Here is a 19,945-nt window from a genome sequence, read left to right on the forward strand (position 1 = left end):
TTGCGGCGAGGGTCATCCCGCCCGCCAGGGTCTTTTCCAGGCGCCTGACCGCGCTAACAGCTGGCGTTACCCACAAACACCACCACCTCCGGCTGAGCACGGGTGTGAGGCAGGATCTACAGGTATGGGACGACTTCCTGCAGGATTTCAATGGTGTTCTGATCTGGAAAAGGGGTTGGGTGACAGCGGACCAGCTATCCCTCTACACAGACGCAGCTGGGAGCCTGGGCTTTGGGGCGGTCCTGGGGAACAGATGGTGTGCCAGCCAGTGGCCAAACAGGTGGCATGCGCAGGGGCTCACCAAAAACATCACGTTCCTCGAACTATTCCCAATAATAGTGGCTCTGACCGTGTGGAAAGAGGAGATAAGGAACCTGAAACTCACCTTATGGTCGGATAACAAGGGGGTAGTGCAGGCCATTAACAGAGGCGCAGCAAGATGCCCGGACATGTTGAGGCTAATGCGAGAGTTGGTTAAATTGCAGCTCGAGGGGAACCTGGAGCTGAAGGCTCGACACGTGCCAGGGGCAGAGAACACGGTCGCAGATGCGCTATCCCGGTCCCAGATGATGCGGTTCAAACAACTTCTACCCGGGGCGGACGAGGAGATGACCCCCTTTCCACCATACCTGTGGGACCTGGGGGGGTTGACCTGTCCAGATTAATAGGGCACTCGCTCACCTCTGAGGCACACAGGAGATACAAGAAATACGCGGCCACAGTAATGAGAATCGGGGGCCTAGAGTCGCTGGAGGACAAGGCAAAGGCGCGCACAGCGGTGGAAAAATTCGTGCAATGGGCATTCGACGCCAAGAAAACAAGGTCTTGGGCCCAGGCGCACCTGGCCGCCATTGCTCACTTTGCCAGGCTCTACACAGGCGAGGACCCCACGGCATCTGCCTACCTAAAAGCAGCCTTGAAAGGCTGGCGTAAAATCGAGGGGACCAGGAAGGACGGCAGGCGCCCCATTGACTTCGACAAGCTGGGTCAGTTACTGAGCGCCCTACCCAGCATCATTGCAGACAAATATGAGCGGCTACTCTTCGGGGCCGCGTTCACCACGGCTTTCTTTGGGGCATTTCGGGTAAGTGAGATAGTGGCTCCCAACAAGTCAGGCCCGGCACAGCGTTGCCTGCAGGCGAGGGACATCAAGCCGATGGTAAGAGCTGTGGAGCTCACGCTTAGGCAATCCAAAACGGATAGGGCGCGAAAGGGGACGACGATACGCCTACATTGTATTCCAGAGGTGGGGCTCTGCGCAGTGTGCTGGCTGTTTCGATACATGGCGGCCCGCCCGGCGGGGGAGGGCCCCCTCTTCGTACATCAGGATGGAAGGAACTTGAGCAGGTTCCAGTTCACAGCCGTAATGCGCCAGGGCCTCAGTAAGGCTGGGTTCCAGGCAACATCATTTGCCCCGCACTCCTTCAGGATCGGGGCGGAGACCTCGGCATCGCAGTATGGCATGCCAGAGGACAGGATCCAGGCCGTGGGCAGATGGCGTTCCAGGGCCTACAAGTCATACATACGCCCGCATCTCATATAAAAAAAAAAAAAAAGGGGGAGGGGTAGTGGGGGGGGGGGGGGGGGGGGGGGGGATGCCGCACGGCAGGGTTTCTTGCCCTCCCTCGTCCACACCCGGTGCGCAGAAAGCCACCTTAATAGAGCATTTTCTCTCGACAGGGGGACGCCCACAGCTTGTCTGGGTCGTGGGACATTCATTCGTATCCAGAATGGAGTCCTGGTGGCGGCGAGTGGGCCACAAAGAAAGCAGACCCAAGGCGACATACATCCGCTGGATCGGACGGCCCGGCATGAGATGGGAGCAGTTACTACCGACCCTGGACGGCTTAATGGCAGACTCAGCGTGGCTGCCAGATGTGCTGATCATACATCTCGGAGGGAACGACCTAACACGGTTGGGCCGCAAGGCGGTGGGCCAAGCCATCCAGAAGGACCTCACCAAAGCGGCGGCATGGCTGGGGACCACGGCAGTGGTCTGGTCGGAGATGATCAGCAGGAGGCACTGGAGGGGGGCCGACTCCAACAAAGCGGTGGATAACGCAAGGCGCAAGTTGAACATCGCCATGCACAAGTTTTGCTCAACCAATGGCCTGGAATCGATCCGGCACGGCCTCATCCACCCAGGCCGCCCAGAGCTCTACGGACAAGATGGGGTGCATCTGTCCGACAAAGGAATGGAGGTGTTCTGGAGCAACTTGTGGGGCGCAATGACGCTCGCTGGTTGTCTTTATATAAAAAAATAAATAAATAAATAAATAAATAAAAGAGAAAGGGGGAAATGGAGGTAGCCACGAACCAAGGGGCAAAGGGGGGAGCCGCAGAAAGACGTGAGCCTCCCTGCGGCGTGGCGGAAATCCTACAATCGTTGGCTAACCAAACACACCGGTGGGCGGTGTGTAGGAGGAGGGCCACTCACTTTTCAATGCCGCACGGCAGGGTGACGTGGCCGCACCAAGGAGGGGAGGAACAGATGGAGACGGCACTCGCGGCCCAGACCCGGCCGGACGGCAGGGCGCAAATGGTAGCGAGCTGGGGACCTAACTCCAGGCAGAGAAGCTCCCCTCCATGACACCCAAAAGGGGTGTGGCCAACCAACTACTGGAACACCAATAAACTGACTAAGAACTGGTTGTACACAAGTGCCATTTACGAACTGATGGGTGCACTAGAGACAGACACCTGTATCAGAGGAAGGTGTCATAAACTGTAAAGTGATGTGCATGATTGATGGCTAGAGTTCGCAAATGAAGATTGTACAACCAGTATGTTATTAATATTGTTATTAATAATCATTATTGATATTAATAAATCTGCGGCCAACAATGACCACCACTAAGAGCTGAGATGGTTGGCTGACATTATTTGCTAGTAATGACGGAGAAGGTATGTGGAATGCCGACCGGCAAGTAAGTATGTATGGGTGACCCACTGAGTAGGCACATGCGAGGGTTATTGCAGAGGCCGCCGCACCCGCCCGCAGGGTGGGGGAGGCTTAAGGGCCGGCGCCATAACCCACGCGGTGCCAACAGGGGGATGGGAACTGGTTCTGGGCGCCCCGAAGCGGCCAGGACCAGCGGAAACGGGGTGCGCACCAGCCACCCCGACAGGAAGTGACCTTGTGACCTGGGCGCCCACGGGGGGCGACCAATGGTCAACCTTGCTACCTTTGAACCCCCAATCAAAGGGGGTTCACCTGAGACCCTTAGGGGGCTCAAGAGGATTTAAGCACCGCCGCTCCCCAGCAGAAGCACAACGTCTTCGAAGGAGCTGGGAGAGCGGCGCGACAACGACATCGTTTGAAGCCCACCCACCCACACCTAAAAAACAGCAGAGTCGCAGTGCTGGACAGTGGGGAAGGCGTTTGGCGGAAATCCTACAATCGTTGGCTAACCAAACACACCGGTGGGCGGTGTGTAGGAGGAGGGCCACTCACTTTTCAATGCCGCACGGCAGGGTGACGTGGCCGCACAAAGGAGGGGAGGAACAGATGGAGACGGCACTCGCGGCCCAGACCCGGCCGGACGGCAGGGCGCAAATGGTAGCGAGCTGGGGACCTAACTCCAGGCAGAGAAGCTCCCCTCCATGACACCCAAAAGGGGTGTGGCCAACCAACTACTGGAACACCAATAAACTGACTAAGAACTGGTTGTACACAAGTGCCATTTACGAACTGATGGGTGCACTAGAGACAGACACCTGTATCAGAGGAAGGTGTCATAAACTGTAAAGTGATGTGCATGATTGATGGCTAGAGTTCGCAAATGAAGATTGTACAACCAGTATGTTATTAATATTGTTATTAATAATCATTATTGATATTAATAAATCTGCGGCCAACAATGACCACCACTAAGAGCTGAGATTGTTGGCTGACATTATTTGCTAGTAATGACGGAGAAGGTATGCGGAATGCCGACCGGCAAGTAAGTATGTATGGGTGACCCACTGAGTAGGCACATGCGAGGGTTATTATAGAGACAGAGACGCGGGCACTGAGGCAAGCAAGAGCGAAAAGGGACCTGCAATTCGAGGGCTCTGAGCGCTCTCAGTTCCCGGACTTCACTATGAAAGTACAGGAGGCTAGATGACAATTTGCTCCTATGAAAAGACGCCTACGCAAACATAACATTGACTATGGCATGCTTTACCCGGCAAGGCGGAGGGTGAACACGAACGGCCACTAAGGTTTTTGTAGACCCTAAGTCTCTTCAGAAAGCATTGAAGGACCTCTCCAGGACGCCGGGGCTCAATCATGAGACCGAGGGGTCGGGATAGGCATCTGGTGGTGCGGCTGGTGGGGCACTCACTGCGCTTCTCTGGACTGTTCCTTTTCTGAGATGTCAGGTACAATCCTGTCATCCCACCCCCCGTTTCCCCCTGCCCACCCCCCTCTTTCCCTCTTGCTTCAATGCATGGCTGCACAAAGCTTGACTCAATATACTGGCTCCACATTCTCTTTGAAGACATCGTATTAAAAGTATTATAGTACTTTGCAGGATGGGGGTTGGGGAGGGGATTCTCTTAACCTGCTAAATTCCAAGCCTATTAGGCTTTGGTGATGTTCTGTAATAAGGGCAGGGGAATTGGGCTATTTTCGCTTGAGGCTTGTATAGTTCTAGGTTAACTTGGATGCTTATATTTGCAAAAAAAAAAGCGGGACAATGTTCCTAATTAGTGTGTTTTTCTGTTGTAAGTAATAAGGTAACATCCGCCCCCGCGTTTTACTCACTGTACTGTTTTTGCTAACTTTAGCACGTAATTCAGGAGGGAGGGTAGGGGGTGGACAGCTGTCATCAATGCAGAGTTGGAGTTTGCATGGCGTAGGTGGTGGGTGGGGGGAAGATACAAAATGTTTGTTTAAATGTTTTTTTTTACTGTCACAGAATGTAATTAGAGTATATACAATGCAGCAGTGGCGATTGTAAGCAAGTCGGAGATTAGGTGGGCATCCCCATCTAGATTTAGGGAGGAAATTCAGGATACTTTGGTCCCTTTAGGTAGACAAAGGGTGATAAACTGAAGCTTCTAATTTGGAACATCAGGGGACTAAGCGACTTTCGGAAAACAAGGAAAGTGATTGCCTACCTCAATAGACACAATATTGATGTTACGCTCATGCAAGAAACATTTGCCCCCAGACTCCCAGATGCTCAATCTCAGATGCCTACACAGCGCCTTCCATGGTTCAGGTTTCTCATCACATGCGCTTGGGGTGCACACATGGGTTAATCCTAAGAGCGGTATAACCTTGGAGGCGTTCGAGACTGATAGGGAGGGTAGGTTCGTCATCTCAAATATCAATGGGAAGGGGATGGAACTTATTAATGTATATGGTCCCAATTTCGAAAACCCACAATTTTTAGAGCGTTTGTGGAGGTGGGTGGCGTTTTCCTTGGTTTGGGGAGGAAACAAAGGACAGATCCGGGGACCCGATCCGTAGGTTGTCGTCCACGGCACAAGCAGTCAGGGATGCCATCACTCCCATACTGTTGCACCTTAAAACAGCGTCAAGAGGCCTGCACCCTTCACATGGAGGTTCCCCCCTTATGCCCTACTCGATACTGTGTTTAAGGCTGAAATGGCTGAAGCTATTGAGGGGTTATTCGATACCAATATTGGTTCAGTTCCCCTATTTACCACTACGTGGGAAGCTTTTAAGGTCTACATAAGAGGCATTGCTATGACCAAACATGCAGGGGTGCTCCGCTCTATCAGATTATTTGGTAGTTCTGGAAAAGAAGCTTGTCACACTCTAGCGGGAAGCCCTACATGCCGGTGCAGACAGGGTGGCAGCAGAATTGAAGAGCACTTTGGAAGAATACCACAAGACTGCTGATAGGGAAGTCAAATTCTTAGAAAAGTATGCAGTCGCTAAGTCTTCTGGGGAGGGCGAGCGCTCGGGAGCCACACTGGCGGTGGTGCTAAAGGGCAGACATGAAAGGACAGGAGTCACGGAACTTAGCGCAGATATTGCATGACCCAGATTCCATAGCAGACAGATTTAAGGAGTACTACTCCGAGTTATATCAATCCAGGACATCAGGAATTAGAGGTACAGCCTCAGAATACTTGGAGAAAATCAAGCTCCCCTGGCTGTTCGATAAACAAAGGGCCTCCTTTTCCCCGAGGGTACCGACAGGACGCTGTAGCTGGGTAATTGCCGTCTATTGCCTTAAACCTGGCCCTAGAACATATTAGGGGATCGCCCTTGCACTCCGCCGCACGGTGCATTGATTTCGTGAGCTCTACCCCTGACTGTGTATTTCAATAACGTGGCCTGGTCCCGGGGCACACCTCTTGGATGGACTGCCTGGACTCCCTCCTGTGTGGGGGACCTATACACGCGGCCTCTGACCTGCTTCATATTGCGTGACACGCTTGCATTCCCCTACACACTGCTGTTGTCTTGCTCCTTTTCCCCTGCTCATGCCTGGGCCCTGGAAAGTCTGGTGGCAGCGACCCAGTGGGGGTGGTGACGGATTGCCCGGACTGGGGGAGTGAGGACCACCTCCTGTCTGATCGGGTTTACACCAGCGCCACTGAACTACACCGTGTGAGCTGGCTCTCACGATGGCTTCCAATAAAGGCAACAGACCGTCCAATCAGAGACAGATCAATAAACTCTCATGGGGATCTAAGGGTGAAAACAAGGAGGCAAACCCAGAGACTGCACCTAAAACCGCAATCCCTCCTCCTGCAACACGAACCCCCACACTGGAAGATGTGATGGAGGCGATAGCTGGCGTCCACTCATCGCTGGAGACCCGCATAGACTCGGTGAACATAGAGGTTACCCTACTACGCGCAGATCTCCGCAAAATGGACTACAAAGTACGAAACATAGAAATTAAAACCACAGCACTAATAGACGACACCTCCACCCTCCAACAACAAGTGACCCAACTCCAAAAACAACAGCTGCAAATGGGAGAGCTCCTCGACGATTACGAAGGATGCGCAAGGCGCAACAACCTCCGCATCCTAGGGGTTCCGGAACGGATGGAGGGCTCGACCACTGATCTCTTTGTTGAAAATTTGTTCCTGAAACATCTCCAGCCGAAACAACTGTCTAATTATTTCTCCATAGAGCGGACACACAGGGTCCTGGGAGGTCAGCCGAAACCAGGCGCTTCCCCCCGCCCCATAATTGCTCGGGTGTTTAACTTCCGAGACCGTGATGTCATCCTTCAAACGGCACGAGCGGGCCACCCCTGCGCCTGGAGAATGCTCAGAAAACGCTCTTCCCCGACTTCACGGTGAAAGTTAAGGCTCGTCGGTGCAGTTTTCTTGAATTAAAAAAGGCACTCCGTGCTAAGAACAAAGTACGCCATGCTGTTTCCTGCTAACCTACGCGTGGAGTCGGAAGGCAAGACTTGGTTCTTTGTGTCCCCTGCAGAGGTCTGGGACTGGCTCAAGGGATGGCGTCAATCAGGTACCACTCTGAATCACCGCAGAGGATCGGCCGATCATTCCGCCAGAGCTTGCTCCCAGATAGCCAGGATTTGTTCACCGAGGGCAATCAGGATGACCAGTGACGTTTTCAGTTGCCCGGTCCTTCTTCGATGGTCAGTCAAGATGTCCCAAGACCCGCCTCATATTGCTGAACCCTTTTATCCTTGACCAGCCTTGTATTGTCTGGTTTATATTCTCTCATGGTCTCCATGCATTTCTCTCTTTGGTCCGGACACTATGGACCGTCCAGTTTTTTCATTGTTTATTGTACTATGTAAATGCCACTGCTGATATAAGTTGACTTAAGATGCACTAGGCTCCATCATCTTGTAAACTTTTGGCGAGGGCACTCATGGCTCTCCACACACCCCGTATATGTTTGGGAGGGCAACAGGCACTCTGCCTAGTTGGGGAGTGGATAGTTTCAAGTCAGCTGGCAGGGGGGCAGGGTGGGGGGTTGGATTGAGAGGGAGGGGGGTCCTTAGGTGTTTTGTTTAGGTTTTGTTGGTTCTCTTTGGCGCTTACAGCAGAGTCTTCCTTTGTCACAATTCACATCTCCTTCAGGATTCAGTCATGGCGTATCAGCTCCTTCAGGTATTACCTAGTCCCCGAGAGATCCAGAGACCCCCATGTCTTGCGTTCCTCCTTATGACCATTCAGAAGTGCATATTGCCTCTCCTCTTGACACACCTACACAGACCCCACATTATCCACCATTATGCCACGGACCCTCTCTTGGACCATCACGATAATGTTGTGGAATGTTAATGGGTTGGGGCAAAAAATGTGCTTCAATACCTAAGGCACCACTCCCCCGACATCGTACTGTTGCAGGAAACGCACTTAGTGGGCAACATTTGTCAAGCACTTCAGAGAGGGGGCTACAGACTACTGGTACACGCGGGGTTCACCTCTGGATCCCGTGGCAGGGGGATTCTTGTTAAAAAGAATTTAGCACCAACTTACACGAAGACGTGTGCTGACCCTCTGGGCCGCTTTGAACTAGTTGAGGCCGCATGGGAGGGACGTCCTCTGAACCTCGTATCGGCATACCTCCCACCGACTTTGGGTCGAGATTCCCTCAGAGAACTGGGCACCGGGCTGATAGGCCTCCCCACCGGCACACTTCTCATTGGGGGAGACTTTAACATGACAATGAATGACGAACTTGACCGACATCCTAGGCGCCGCTCACCCAGGCATAGTTCTGACCTCTCAGACTTTGTACAGGCGAATGGACTGGAGGATGTTTGGCGAACCCACTATCCCGAAACGCCCTATTTCACACACTACTCTAACGCGCACAACCGCATGTCCCGGATTGACTATTTCTTCTGCCCCACAACAGACGTTGGCTTCTTCACACAGCCGAAGGGCCTTCCCCGGGGCATCTCTGATCACTCTCCTCTTAGTGTAGATCTAACATATCACCGCCATTACACCCGAGGTCCCATCATTATCGATCCGTGGTTTCTGCGGATTCCGGACATTAAAGATAGCCTGATAGAGTAAACCGACATCTACTTTGAGGAAAACTTAGGATCGGTGGGCTCGGCAGTTACAATCTGGGAGGCATACCTAGCGGTTATTAGGGGTGTGGCATTAGCACTTAAAATGAGATGCATACAGAAGCACAACAAACAGATCCACCAGGCCGAATCTGATCCACTCAAGTCTTAAAATGTCCCATAGCGCTGCCCCCTCGGATGATACGTCTCGCCGTCTCCGTGCCCAGCAAATCGTCTATAAGGCACTGCACAGGAAAAGGCACAAGCTCGGTTACTCCACACACGTCACAGAGTATACAAATTCGGTGACAGTGCGGGGAAGATGCTTGCGTGGCTGGAACGGCATGATCAGGGAACTAGATGGGTATCATCCACAGTAAGAAAGGATGGATCCTTGACTGTGGATCCACAGGAAATAGCAGAGGCTTTCACCAACCATCTGGAGCTAATCTATACAGCTGGAGCGCATTACACCTCGGAGGAGTCCAGACAACTCTTAGAGGAGATGCACCTACCCTACCCTCTCAGAGACTGAAAAAGAGACTCTGGACACTGACATTACGGAGGACGAGCTAACTAAGCCACTTTTTGCCGTTAACTCTGGCAAGGCTAGGGGTCCTAATGGAGTTCCCATCGAATTTCTGAAAGGTATGGCTCCCGGAATTGTCCCTCATCTAAAAAACATGTTTATAGACAGCCGGGATAGTGGTACCCTGCCGCTCGATCAAAGACTGGCCTCCATTGCGGTCATCCTCAAGCCGAATAAACCACCCACCGATTGCGGTTCTTATAGACCGATTTCTCCGATTAGTGCGGAGGCCAAGATCCTGGCTAAGCTTCTGGCTAATCGCCTCCTCGTCGTGCTTTCCTCCCTAATCCATGATGACCAATCTGGTTTCCTTCCGGAACGCAACACAACCCTGAACTTACGACGGGTCAACAATGTTCTGAGTCTGCAACCTACTATACAACAAGATGCCGCCATTCTGTCCCTTGACGCCACAATGGCGTTTGACTCGATCGAGTGATCCTACCTCTTTGAAGTCCTGCGCAGATTTGGTTTCGGACCCAAGTTTATCCAATGGGTACGACTCCTGTATACAGATTTATTGGGCCAAGTGTGGGTCAACAACCATACGTCTCAGTAGTTTAGACTCCACAGGGGAACCAGTCAGGGATGCCCCTTGTCACCACTGCTGTTTGCCCTCACCTTGGAACCCCTGGCCCACAGGATCCGCACGGACGTTTCCATCAGAGGCCTCCAATGGACCGACGAGATCACAGACAAAATCTCCCTTTATGCCGATGACATCCTGGTATATGTAACTTTCCCCCGGTCCTCTATTAATAGTTTATTCCATATCCTCACCAATTTCGGGAAATATTCGGGCTATTCGATCAATTGGTCTAAATCGACATTATACATGCTACACGGCCCTCCGCCCATGCTGCCCCAAGGGTTTTCCATCATGGTGGCCTCAGACTGATTTAAATATCTAGTTCTCTTTGTTACACCAGATCCGGAAGTGTTCCATGATCGGAACCTATTGGGTCCCCTACGCAGGCCACACAGTGACGTAGCCCACTGGCGATCTCTCCCACTCTCCCTCCCTGGCAGGGCGGCCTTATTTAAAATGTTGGTGCTCCCGCGTTTCTTGTACGCCCGGCAAAACTGTCCCTTTTCGGTCCCTGACTCCTATTTCAGCGCTGTGGAGAGTGACATGCGTCTTCTGTTATGGGACGGTGGGGCAGCCCGTATCGCCCTCCATAAACTCACCCAAAGCTGGTATAACGGAGGCATCGCCTTGCCTAATCTGCGCCTTTACTATTGGTCGTCACAATTGGTGGCCATCGATCACTGGATACATGGCTCGCCCATGAATCCTGCCTTCCTCCTTGACAGATGTCAGAACGGGCGTGAAGGTTACTTGGGGGCCCTTTACAGCAAACCGGTCAGGAAAAGATATGTTGGACCCATGGCACACACGGTCGCAATATGGCATAGAGCCAACAAGTGTATGGGGTGGTCGGACAAACTTACCGAAGCGACACCACTATGGTCGTCGCAACAACTGGGCTCCCTTTGCTTCCTTCAGGGGTTCGATAAATGGGACACGATAGGGATTTCGACGGTGGGTGACTTAGTACATAGGGGCAAGCTACTGACAGAATCTTTCCGCTATCTCCAAATCAAACATGCCATCCTCACCGCCATCCCTTACCTCACCTCCATACCGGAGATTTCCCCCCTGGAGGATAGACTGCTATCTGAACCTCTCCCTGAAAAGGCCATATCCTACACTTACCGTAAGCTCTGTAACAATCTCCCTGACACCTTCCAACCACTGCGGGACAAATGGGAGGAAGACCTAGGTCTCTTAGAAGATGAGAAATGGCGAGAGGCCCTAGTGTCCCCTAGGGAAACAGCAATCAACCATCGGTTCCGACTAATCCAACTAAAGATTTTACATAGAGCCTACATGTCCGCTCCCATACTGGCCAAAATTGGAAGGCGCCCTGATGCGTTGCGTCTAAGGAGTTGAGGCTTACCTGGTACCTTCTATCACATCCTATGGGATTGCCCGGTAATACACCAATTTTTTTGGGGGGGGGGACAGTTCGTAAAATGAGAACCTCCCTGGGTAAGCCAGTCCCAATGTCGCCAAAAGAAAGTGTCCTTAATATATGGGGGGCTACGGACCTGAACGAACGGGAACTACAGTGGAGGGCATTGGGTTTCCGGCATGCTAAGCGCTTCATTGCTATGAAGTGGGGCTCTCCCGAAAGACCGCTGGTGGTGGGCTGGATGGCTGAGATGGACCGCTGCATGCTTGCCGAAAAAACAGTGTACAAAATTAGAGGGTGCCCCACGAAGTGGGATAAGAAATGGGGACACTGGAATAAATGCCGTGGTTAACTCTGTGAATCTCCGACAGCTGAATTAGCCATGACCCGGGCTGGACCCTTATGTCGAAATGTAAGCTGATTTATCATCCGGATTACTCTGTATTTTGATTCAATTGTGTCGTTTTACATGCGACTGATTTATTGACTCTGCTTTTTCATTCCAATAAAATATTATGTTAAAAAAAAAAAAAAGATTACCTGGGGAACTTGCCAGGGATGTCCGCTGTTACCACTTCTCTATGCTATAGTGGCAGAATCACTGGTGTGCGGTCTAAGGGAGTACCATAGTCATAGGGGGATTAGATTCCCTGGATATAACCTAATCATTTCCATCTATCGTGACGATATCCTCCTTTACATCAGGACTCCCAAGACTAACCTGTCCCCGGTACAGAAGGAGGTGGTGCGATATGGTGAGTTCACAGGCCTTCGAATCAACCGGGCCAAATTTGCTAACTTCACTCTTACGCCAGCGTTGGGCCCTATAGAGTTGGAATTCTTGTTCCTGTTTTGTAACATACCATTGGTTCCCCCTGCTCCATTTTTTAAACAACTTCGGTACTCTCTGAACCGTTTAGCCTGGGCCGGAAAACAACCCTGGGTCCGCTGGACATACTAACTCTCCCATACTCATGGGGGGCCTAGGCGCCCCGGACCTGGAACTCTATTATCGCACTGCACAAGGTTTGCCTGCTTTTTTCGGTTACATCAACAAACCCGTCTTAACACCTGCATATTGAGAGGGTGGCGACAACGCCCTCCTTATTGGCTGTATCCTTGTTTCAAGATCCACATAGACGTGCTAGTAGACTTGATGCAAATATGTGGTCCGGATGTTTGATTTATCCTTGATCTTGGGTGAGAAGGTCAGGCCTGTTGGGCAGCTTATCGTGTGGGACTACTGAGAGACCTAGTTATGCTGTGAACCAGGGTTGAGGTGCCTAAGTAGGAGATACAAGGATCATGGTGAGACGTTTATCTGAGTTTCTGAACCAGAAATGGAACGAGAGGGAGAGGTGGAATTGCATAGACAAATAACCTTGACCAACTCATCCATGATGCGTGGCTTTTGGAAAGTGGGTGTGGGTACCTGGAGGCGAAGTAGTGGCATTTTAAGTTTGACTGTGGCGAACAGTCAATTTGTGGAACCCCCCACTTCGGAAAGTATGGAAGGGGAACTTGTGGGTGGAGTTTCCACTTGTGGGTCAACTGATGGGTCGTACAGAGCAAGTCTGCGAGAATGTTGTCCATTCCCAGCAGAAATTCTGCCAACAGATGAATGTGATGGTGAAGAGCCCAGTTTTAGATGGTTTGAGTGAGATGTGACAGCGGAGAGGACCCCCCCCCCCCCCCCCCCCCAACTCCCTCCGCGTCCCATTTTTGTAGATAGTACATGGCGGTCATATTGTCTGTCCGGACTAGGACAACCTTGTGGGATAGATGAGGAAGGAAAGCTTTCAGTGCTAGGAAGACTGCCTGAAGTTTCCAAGTAGGTGATTTGTGGAGACTAATGTTTGGCATCCCACAGACTTTGTACTGTCAAATCTTGTAGATGTGCACCCAAAACGGTCTCTGAAGATTCTGTAGTTAGAATGATGAGGCACAGGGTCTAAGAAAGGCTGCCCTTTCAACAGATTGTTGGAGGCCCACCACTGCAGAGAACAGTGAGTGTGGTGGTCTATGAACACTAGATCCTGGAGGTGACCATGTGATTGAGACCACTGGCAAGACAGACACTGTTGTAGAAGGCACATGTGTAGTCTTGCATGAGGAACTATAGCAATGCAGGACAGCATCATTCCTAGTACACGCATGACAGTCTGAACTGTGAATGTTTTGTTTGATTTGAATGGAGGTAACATTGTTGCAAAATGTTTTATTTGAGCGTGATTGGGATAAGCTACACCCAACTGTGTGTTGATGATTGCTCCTAAGTATGGTTGAAGTTGAAGAGGTTGAAGGTGAGCTTTGGGGACATTGATTGTGAACCCTAAACTGTGCAGCAGATCCACGGTCAACTGGATGTGTTGTTGACATTGTTGATGGGTTCTGGCTTTTATGAGCCAATCGTCCTGGTATGGAAATATGTAAACATTGTCATCTTAGATGTGCTGCGACTACTGCCAAGCATTTTGTGAAAACTCGAGGTGCAGTAGTGACACCAAACAAAAGAACTTTGAATTGGTAGTGTTTTCCTGCTATGACAAACCTGAGGTATGTGCGGTGACCAGGATGTATGGGTATATGAAAGCAAGCGTCCCTTAGGTCCAGTGTGGCCATAAAGTCTTACTGTTGTAGAAGGGGAATGACATCCTTTAGTGTGACCATATGAAAGCCTTCTGACAGGATGTAGTAATTGAGAGGTCTGAAGTCTAAGACTGGTCTTAGGGATCAGTACTTTTTTGGAATAAAAAAAAAAGTATAACGAATATACTCCTATGCCTTCTTGATGAGGCACTGGTCCTATGCCCCTTTGAGAAGAAGTGCTTGTACCCCTTGTTTGATTCTGTGTTTGGCGATCCTGTGAGTGCTAGGTGGGATGTTGGGTGGTGTGGTAATGAGTTCCAGACAGTAACCATGCAGGATAATGGCCATTACCTATTGATTTGTAGTGATGGATTTCCAGACTGGGCGAAACAATTATAGTCTTCCCCAGACAGATGTTGTGTGGTGATGGTGGGGTTCAATATCACCAAGAGGAGTCGCCGCTTTATCTCTTGACTCAAAAGACTACTTCCAAGAAAAACAACTTGCCCAGCTCCGAACACTACATTAGATGGCAGGAGTATGCAAAGCAGGTGTATTTATAGCCACATGTCATAGAACGTAGGGTTTTCCAGCAGCCAGACAGTAAACACGCAAGGATTGTTTTGGCTTCCTGTTTCCCTTCCTTTAAGTGCACCCCCAGTGTTCTACGTAAAAGAGAGACAGATGTTTGGCAGGATAAAGCAACATACATCAGCAAGCAGACAGTGGATACATAAGAATTATTTTGCCATTCCGTTCTCAGCCTTTCAAGTGCGCCCCAAATATGCAAATCCAGCAGACCAGTCAAGCAGGCTTCAACAATCGAGCACGATTTGACACTTAATGGCCAAAGCGATACAAACCCACCCTACATATTCAGGGAGGTTCAGAAGAGTCATCAATGCCCATTCAGGTCAGCCGATTGTTTGCTCCAGGGAGGCATTCACACCTATTAAAATGCTAATTACAGGTTGGCAACAGTGGGAGAGCACGTGCAAATGTAGCCTCCAGGAACTTCAGATAAAGAAAAGGCAACTTTCTTAAAGTTACTTTTCCTTAATATATATTTAAAACGAGACTTCACCAATGAATGGATTTGTAATAACTAGTAAAAATAGCTGTTCAATTACCTTTCTAGCTACTCCCATTCATGAGATAAAGTATTAAGATTTTAATCCATAGTTTTGTAAATTGGACACCTAGACCGGTCACAATGAAAAAAGGCTTTTTGATTGCGAGTCAAGGTGCAGGCATATTGACATTAAATTTCAACATGTCCAACTTTTAAATACCATGTACTCTGCCGGAGGAATAAAAAGCCTACATAGTAGAAGCAAAAGGGAGATTTTTACCTGTCAAAAGGGTTTAACAGGTCAAACTGCAGTTTTTACAATGCCACAGTCAGGCTGCACATGGTAGAACTGAAGCTATGCTTGCATTACCACTGAAGTGGATGGAGCAATAGGTGTTGAAGTGCACCAGTGACATTTAACTTCAAGGCCCTCTGTACACCTTTTACCACATACTAGGGGCCTCTAGGTAAGTTAAAAATACCAATTAGGAGTATGCCAATTCAACCATGTTTAACCCCTTCCCTGCTGGCCCGATTCCGCCCCCGTGCGGTAAACAAACGAACAGGGGCGGGTCATGACGAACCCCAGCAGTCATCAGCACACGAGCACCGTAGTGCATGACGGCTGGGGTTCGTCACCAGCATGGAAGGGGTTAAAGGGGAGCACAGGCACCTAATCACTGTTTAGCAGTGGTAAAGTGCACAGAGCTATACCACTAGCAAAAATATAGTGTCCAACAAAAAGGAAAAATAGGACAAAAAAGGTATATTTCCTACACGCCCTAATCACAAAGATAAAAACTACCAACACAAAGGTACCACTCCATTGGAATGAAACCTGCATAGAAAAGGTTCATAAAAAAGAATACAGTAGAAATATCAATTACTCAAACGCTATAGATATGATGTGAAAGGAGCTTCTTGCTTTTCTCTGGAAAACAAAGTGGGACAGTTGTGAACTGCTAGTGAGTACAGCCGTTGAGAAGTGAGGCTACCATGAATGAAAGTATGAAAAGGCAAGTTTCATGTTACACATTTCAAATCAAAGAGCAGCACATGTTTATAAAACAGTGCAATCAAATCATGGATATTTTTTCAACAAGGGTGATGCCACAATTTGTTGATTAGACAAGGGATGCTACATAGTCATACAGACTTAACCACAAAGTTGAAATTTATCTCATTCTTTACTGGCTTCGTAAATATCTAGACAACCCAAACGTCACAGAATTCACATTCAGCCTTTGTATTTGGACATCTAAATCCAAATCTTGTAACTCCATGAACTTCTCAGTTTAAATAGTTTGAGAGATTAGAAACATGTTCCACCAAAATTGTAATCTGGTACACACTTAACAGGGTAAACATCCTGTCCTTCGGCCTACTCACCGTACTAGTGTCCAAGCTGAGCGTGCTTCCATGCCGGTGACCATCCAACCGGGAGTCCATCTGTGAAGGAAGAGTAAAGGGGAGGGAATGTCTGTTGGTCAACTCCCGACTCGCCCAGGGCTCTTGAGCACTCAAACCTGCAGCAAGAGCCTTTGGAATTGGCCGTTGTTGCCAAGGTTCCCCCTGGCGGTTTGATGGAACAGGAGGCAGTTTGTCCCTAGCAGGAAGGTCACCAGGTGTGGAAGGTAATGGTCGTCTCTGCGATCGACTCTCAGCTCCAATGCAATGCGGTCTGTCAGGTGGGGGAGGTGGTGGAAGGTCTCTCAGAATGGGAGGCATTGGCAATGGTTTATCCTTGTGCATGGCACCAGAGCATGCTGAAGACTGAAATGGGAGGGGGAAAAAGCATAGGGAGGATAAGTGTCACAGCCACCTAAGACAACCTTCCCATTGTACAACATATATATCTAAAGCATTAGCTAACACCAGTTCTCCTTTCACTGCCTTTTCCTTCTCCACCTGGACACATTTTAAAGCCACCGTGACAACCAAAAGTACAAGTTACTTACTGTTGGTAACTATTTTCTGGTCGGTATTGTACCCGCTGATTCCTCACCTTTTGAATCTCCCCAGGCATAAGACTGGATCTGGAAAATCTTTCAAAGCAGTGCTCCTGTGCCGGCAGGTGGCGCAATGCGACACCGCATAAATGCCAATTGGCTCTTGTAGTGGCGTACGGAGTCACATGTAAACACAACCCATGTGCACTTAAGTCAGTTTCCTTCATTCATCTGTCCATGCCCTATGTCGCTGAGCCCACTGACCAACTGAAAAGCCAGTGTGCAGATTCCTACTTTGGGATCTTTTTAGACCAGAGAGACATTCCACAGACCAGGGAAGTGGGAGGGCAGTGAGGATTCTGCGGTTAGATTGAGTATCCACCAGTAAGAGCGTTAATTAAGCTAAGTAATTGTTTCTTCTGATGGATACTTCTAAACGCAGGTTCCTCACCTAGTGGATAGAAACCCTGGCAGTACCTCCCAAGGTGGTTGGTCTATACAATGGCTCAAACTAAAAGGTTCTGCAGGACTGAGCGGGCAAAATGTCAATCTAGGCAGTCCAGGCTGTAAAGGCAATAGTGTTTCAATAAAGTGTGCACTGATGCCCACAGACCTGCCTGATAAACATCATGAACATGTACTTTGAATGCCTATGAATTGGTAGCAGTCAAGGCCCTGTTGGAGTTAGCCCACAAACATTCTGGAGGCTACTTTATAGCCAGTGCATAGCAGCCCATGATGCGGAGAATGCTGCAGCGAGACATGGTCCATTTTTGCACTGCCCTACCTTTGCCCCGGAGAACACCACAAAGAGCTGATATGTTCAGTGTGAAATCTGAGCGATCTCTTAAAGTTGAAACAATAGAGTCTCTCTTTCTCTATCGAAGGATGGAGCGGAGCAAAAAAGGTTAGAAAAGTGATGGCTTGTTCAATGTGAATAGGCCTGACCACATTCGGCAGCAAGTCCTTGGCACCAGTTTGTACAGGCTAAAGATAGTATAAGAAGGCTGGACCAAGAGGCCTGCAGTTCATTCACACAGCGTGTAGATGTTATCAACACACAGAAGACCATCTTCAAGGTCAGTAGACAATGACAAATTGTGTATTTGTTCGAAAGGAGTACACATCAGAAAGGCCTGGACTACATTGAAGAGGCACTGTGGCAATACAATGAATTCTGGGTAGAACAGGTAGTGGCTGCATAGTATACAGCAGTCCAGTCTTCCACTCCATGAGGAATGAGTCTCCAAGAGAGACCTTTAATGGGAACTCAATTGAGTAAAAGCATTGATATTGCATGCTGTCGGCAGTGGCAAACCAATCTAGCCAGGTTTCTCCCCTGCGTTTTAAGAATCCCTGTGTCATCTCTGGAAGCAATTGCTATTCATGATCCACTAGACATCCCCAACTGATTTCACCTGCCCTGGTGTTTAAAAATCTCCCCAGGTGGTGCACCCACCAGGAACATCCACCGATGATACAGCCAGCTCTCTGGACCCCACTCTGCCCAGTTTGTTACAATACCACATAGTGGTGAGAACCTACAAGTGCCCCCACCTTCCCAATGATGGCGGGCAGAAAGGCCTTAAAACACCAAGTGAATGGCCTGCAACTCCAACAAGTTGATGTGGAGGCAGATCACCACTGGAAAGCAGAATCCTCTGATCTCCACCTCCCCTAGATGGCCTCCCCAGCCCAGGAGCAACACATCAGTCACCAATGTCAATTCTGGATGGTATAGTCAGAAGGGTCTGCTACTAGTCCAACTGCAGTCAAGCAGCCACCACTGCAGAACTTTTGCAGTCTCCTCAGACATCTGAATGGAAACAGATAGGTTCCCTTGGTGCTGGACCCACAGACTTCAATGTCAAAGTAAGCTTTACTGTTTGATTAATTAAAATCATTACAACATATATATTGAATGCAATAAATGAATAAATAAATACCTTAAATAGTAAAAACTAACTTATCGGATAAGGGAAGTAGGATAATCAGTGTTCAATGTCCTGGTCTGTGGCGAAAAAGTTAATGTCTTCCTCTGTGCAAATGGCAAGAGGCAGCTTAACAAAAGTACATGCAAATTAGCATTATTCCACCTAAGGCCAAATGATTCATATGGTCCAGTTGAGAAAGTGCTTAGTGCAAAAGAAGGACCTGTGCAGATGGTAAATAAAACATGGCAACTAAACAGAGGTAGTTTGTCCGGTACTATGGTTGGTATGGCGAGGAGGGTACGTCACCCCCTTCCCTGCGGGAGGCGAGAGATCCGGGCTGTATGGACTATTCGACTGGTAGGGCGCTCTCTTTGGGGCCCAGGCAACTCTCTGAAGGTATTTTATTGTTCATAAGATTGACTTCAGGTTTCACTACAAAACTCGCATCTGCCACCTGGCATGATCAGCCGGCAGAATGCAGGACACCTATAGGCCCAAAAGCCTCAGAGCCACTTAACGAGACCCAGGACAGAGGTTCAAACATTAGGATTATAGCCCAGGTGTCTTGGTCGTGCTGGTACAGAGAAAAAGCTCTAATGTGTACCATAAGTAGTATGCCTCCTATGAAAGGGAACCTCTTCAAAAGAGTTGAGTGTGACCATCAGGTTGATTGAGAGCCCCCAAAGATGTCAAGAAGTTTACAGTTATCAGGAGTTGGTCAGTGACCAATTGTGGCAAGCCAGTCTTCAACAGCCAGTTGTCGTAGTAGGGGAAAGTCAGTAACCATGACCTTATCAAGTGGACAGGGACCAGTCCCATCACCTCTGAACACCAGAGGAGCACTGATGTGGCCAA

At 49.4% G+C, this 19,945-nt stretch overlaps 1 protein-coding gene across 1 annotated transcript in view; it reads right to left on the minus strand.

Annotated features, from left to right (window-relative positions):
• The window catches only part of CBL (Cbl proto-oncogene), a 364,906-nt gene that overhangs the window by 88,163 nt on the left and 256,798 nt on the right, over positions 1-19,945 (minus strand). The window contains exon 11 of the mRNA XM_086956760.1: positions 16,597-16,980. Coding sequence (XP_086812886.1) covers positions 16,597-16,980 — 384 coding nt within the window. The remainder of the gene's footprint in view (positions 1-16,596; positions 16,981-19,945) is intronic.

The sequence above is a fragment of the Lissotriton vulgaris genome, chromosome 2_1 (genome assembly GCF_964263255.1).
Source record: "Lissotriton vulgaris chromosome 2_1, aLisVul1.2, whole genome shotgun sequence".
Taxonomy (NCBI): domain Eukaryota; kingdom Metazoa; phylum Chordata; class Amphibia; order Caudata; family Salamandridae; genus Lissotriton; species Lissotriton vulgaris.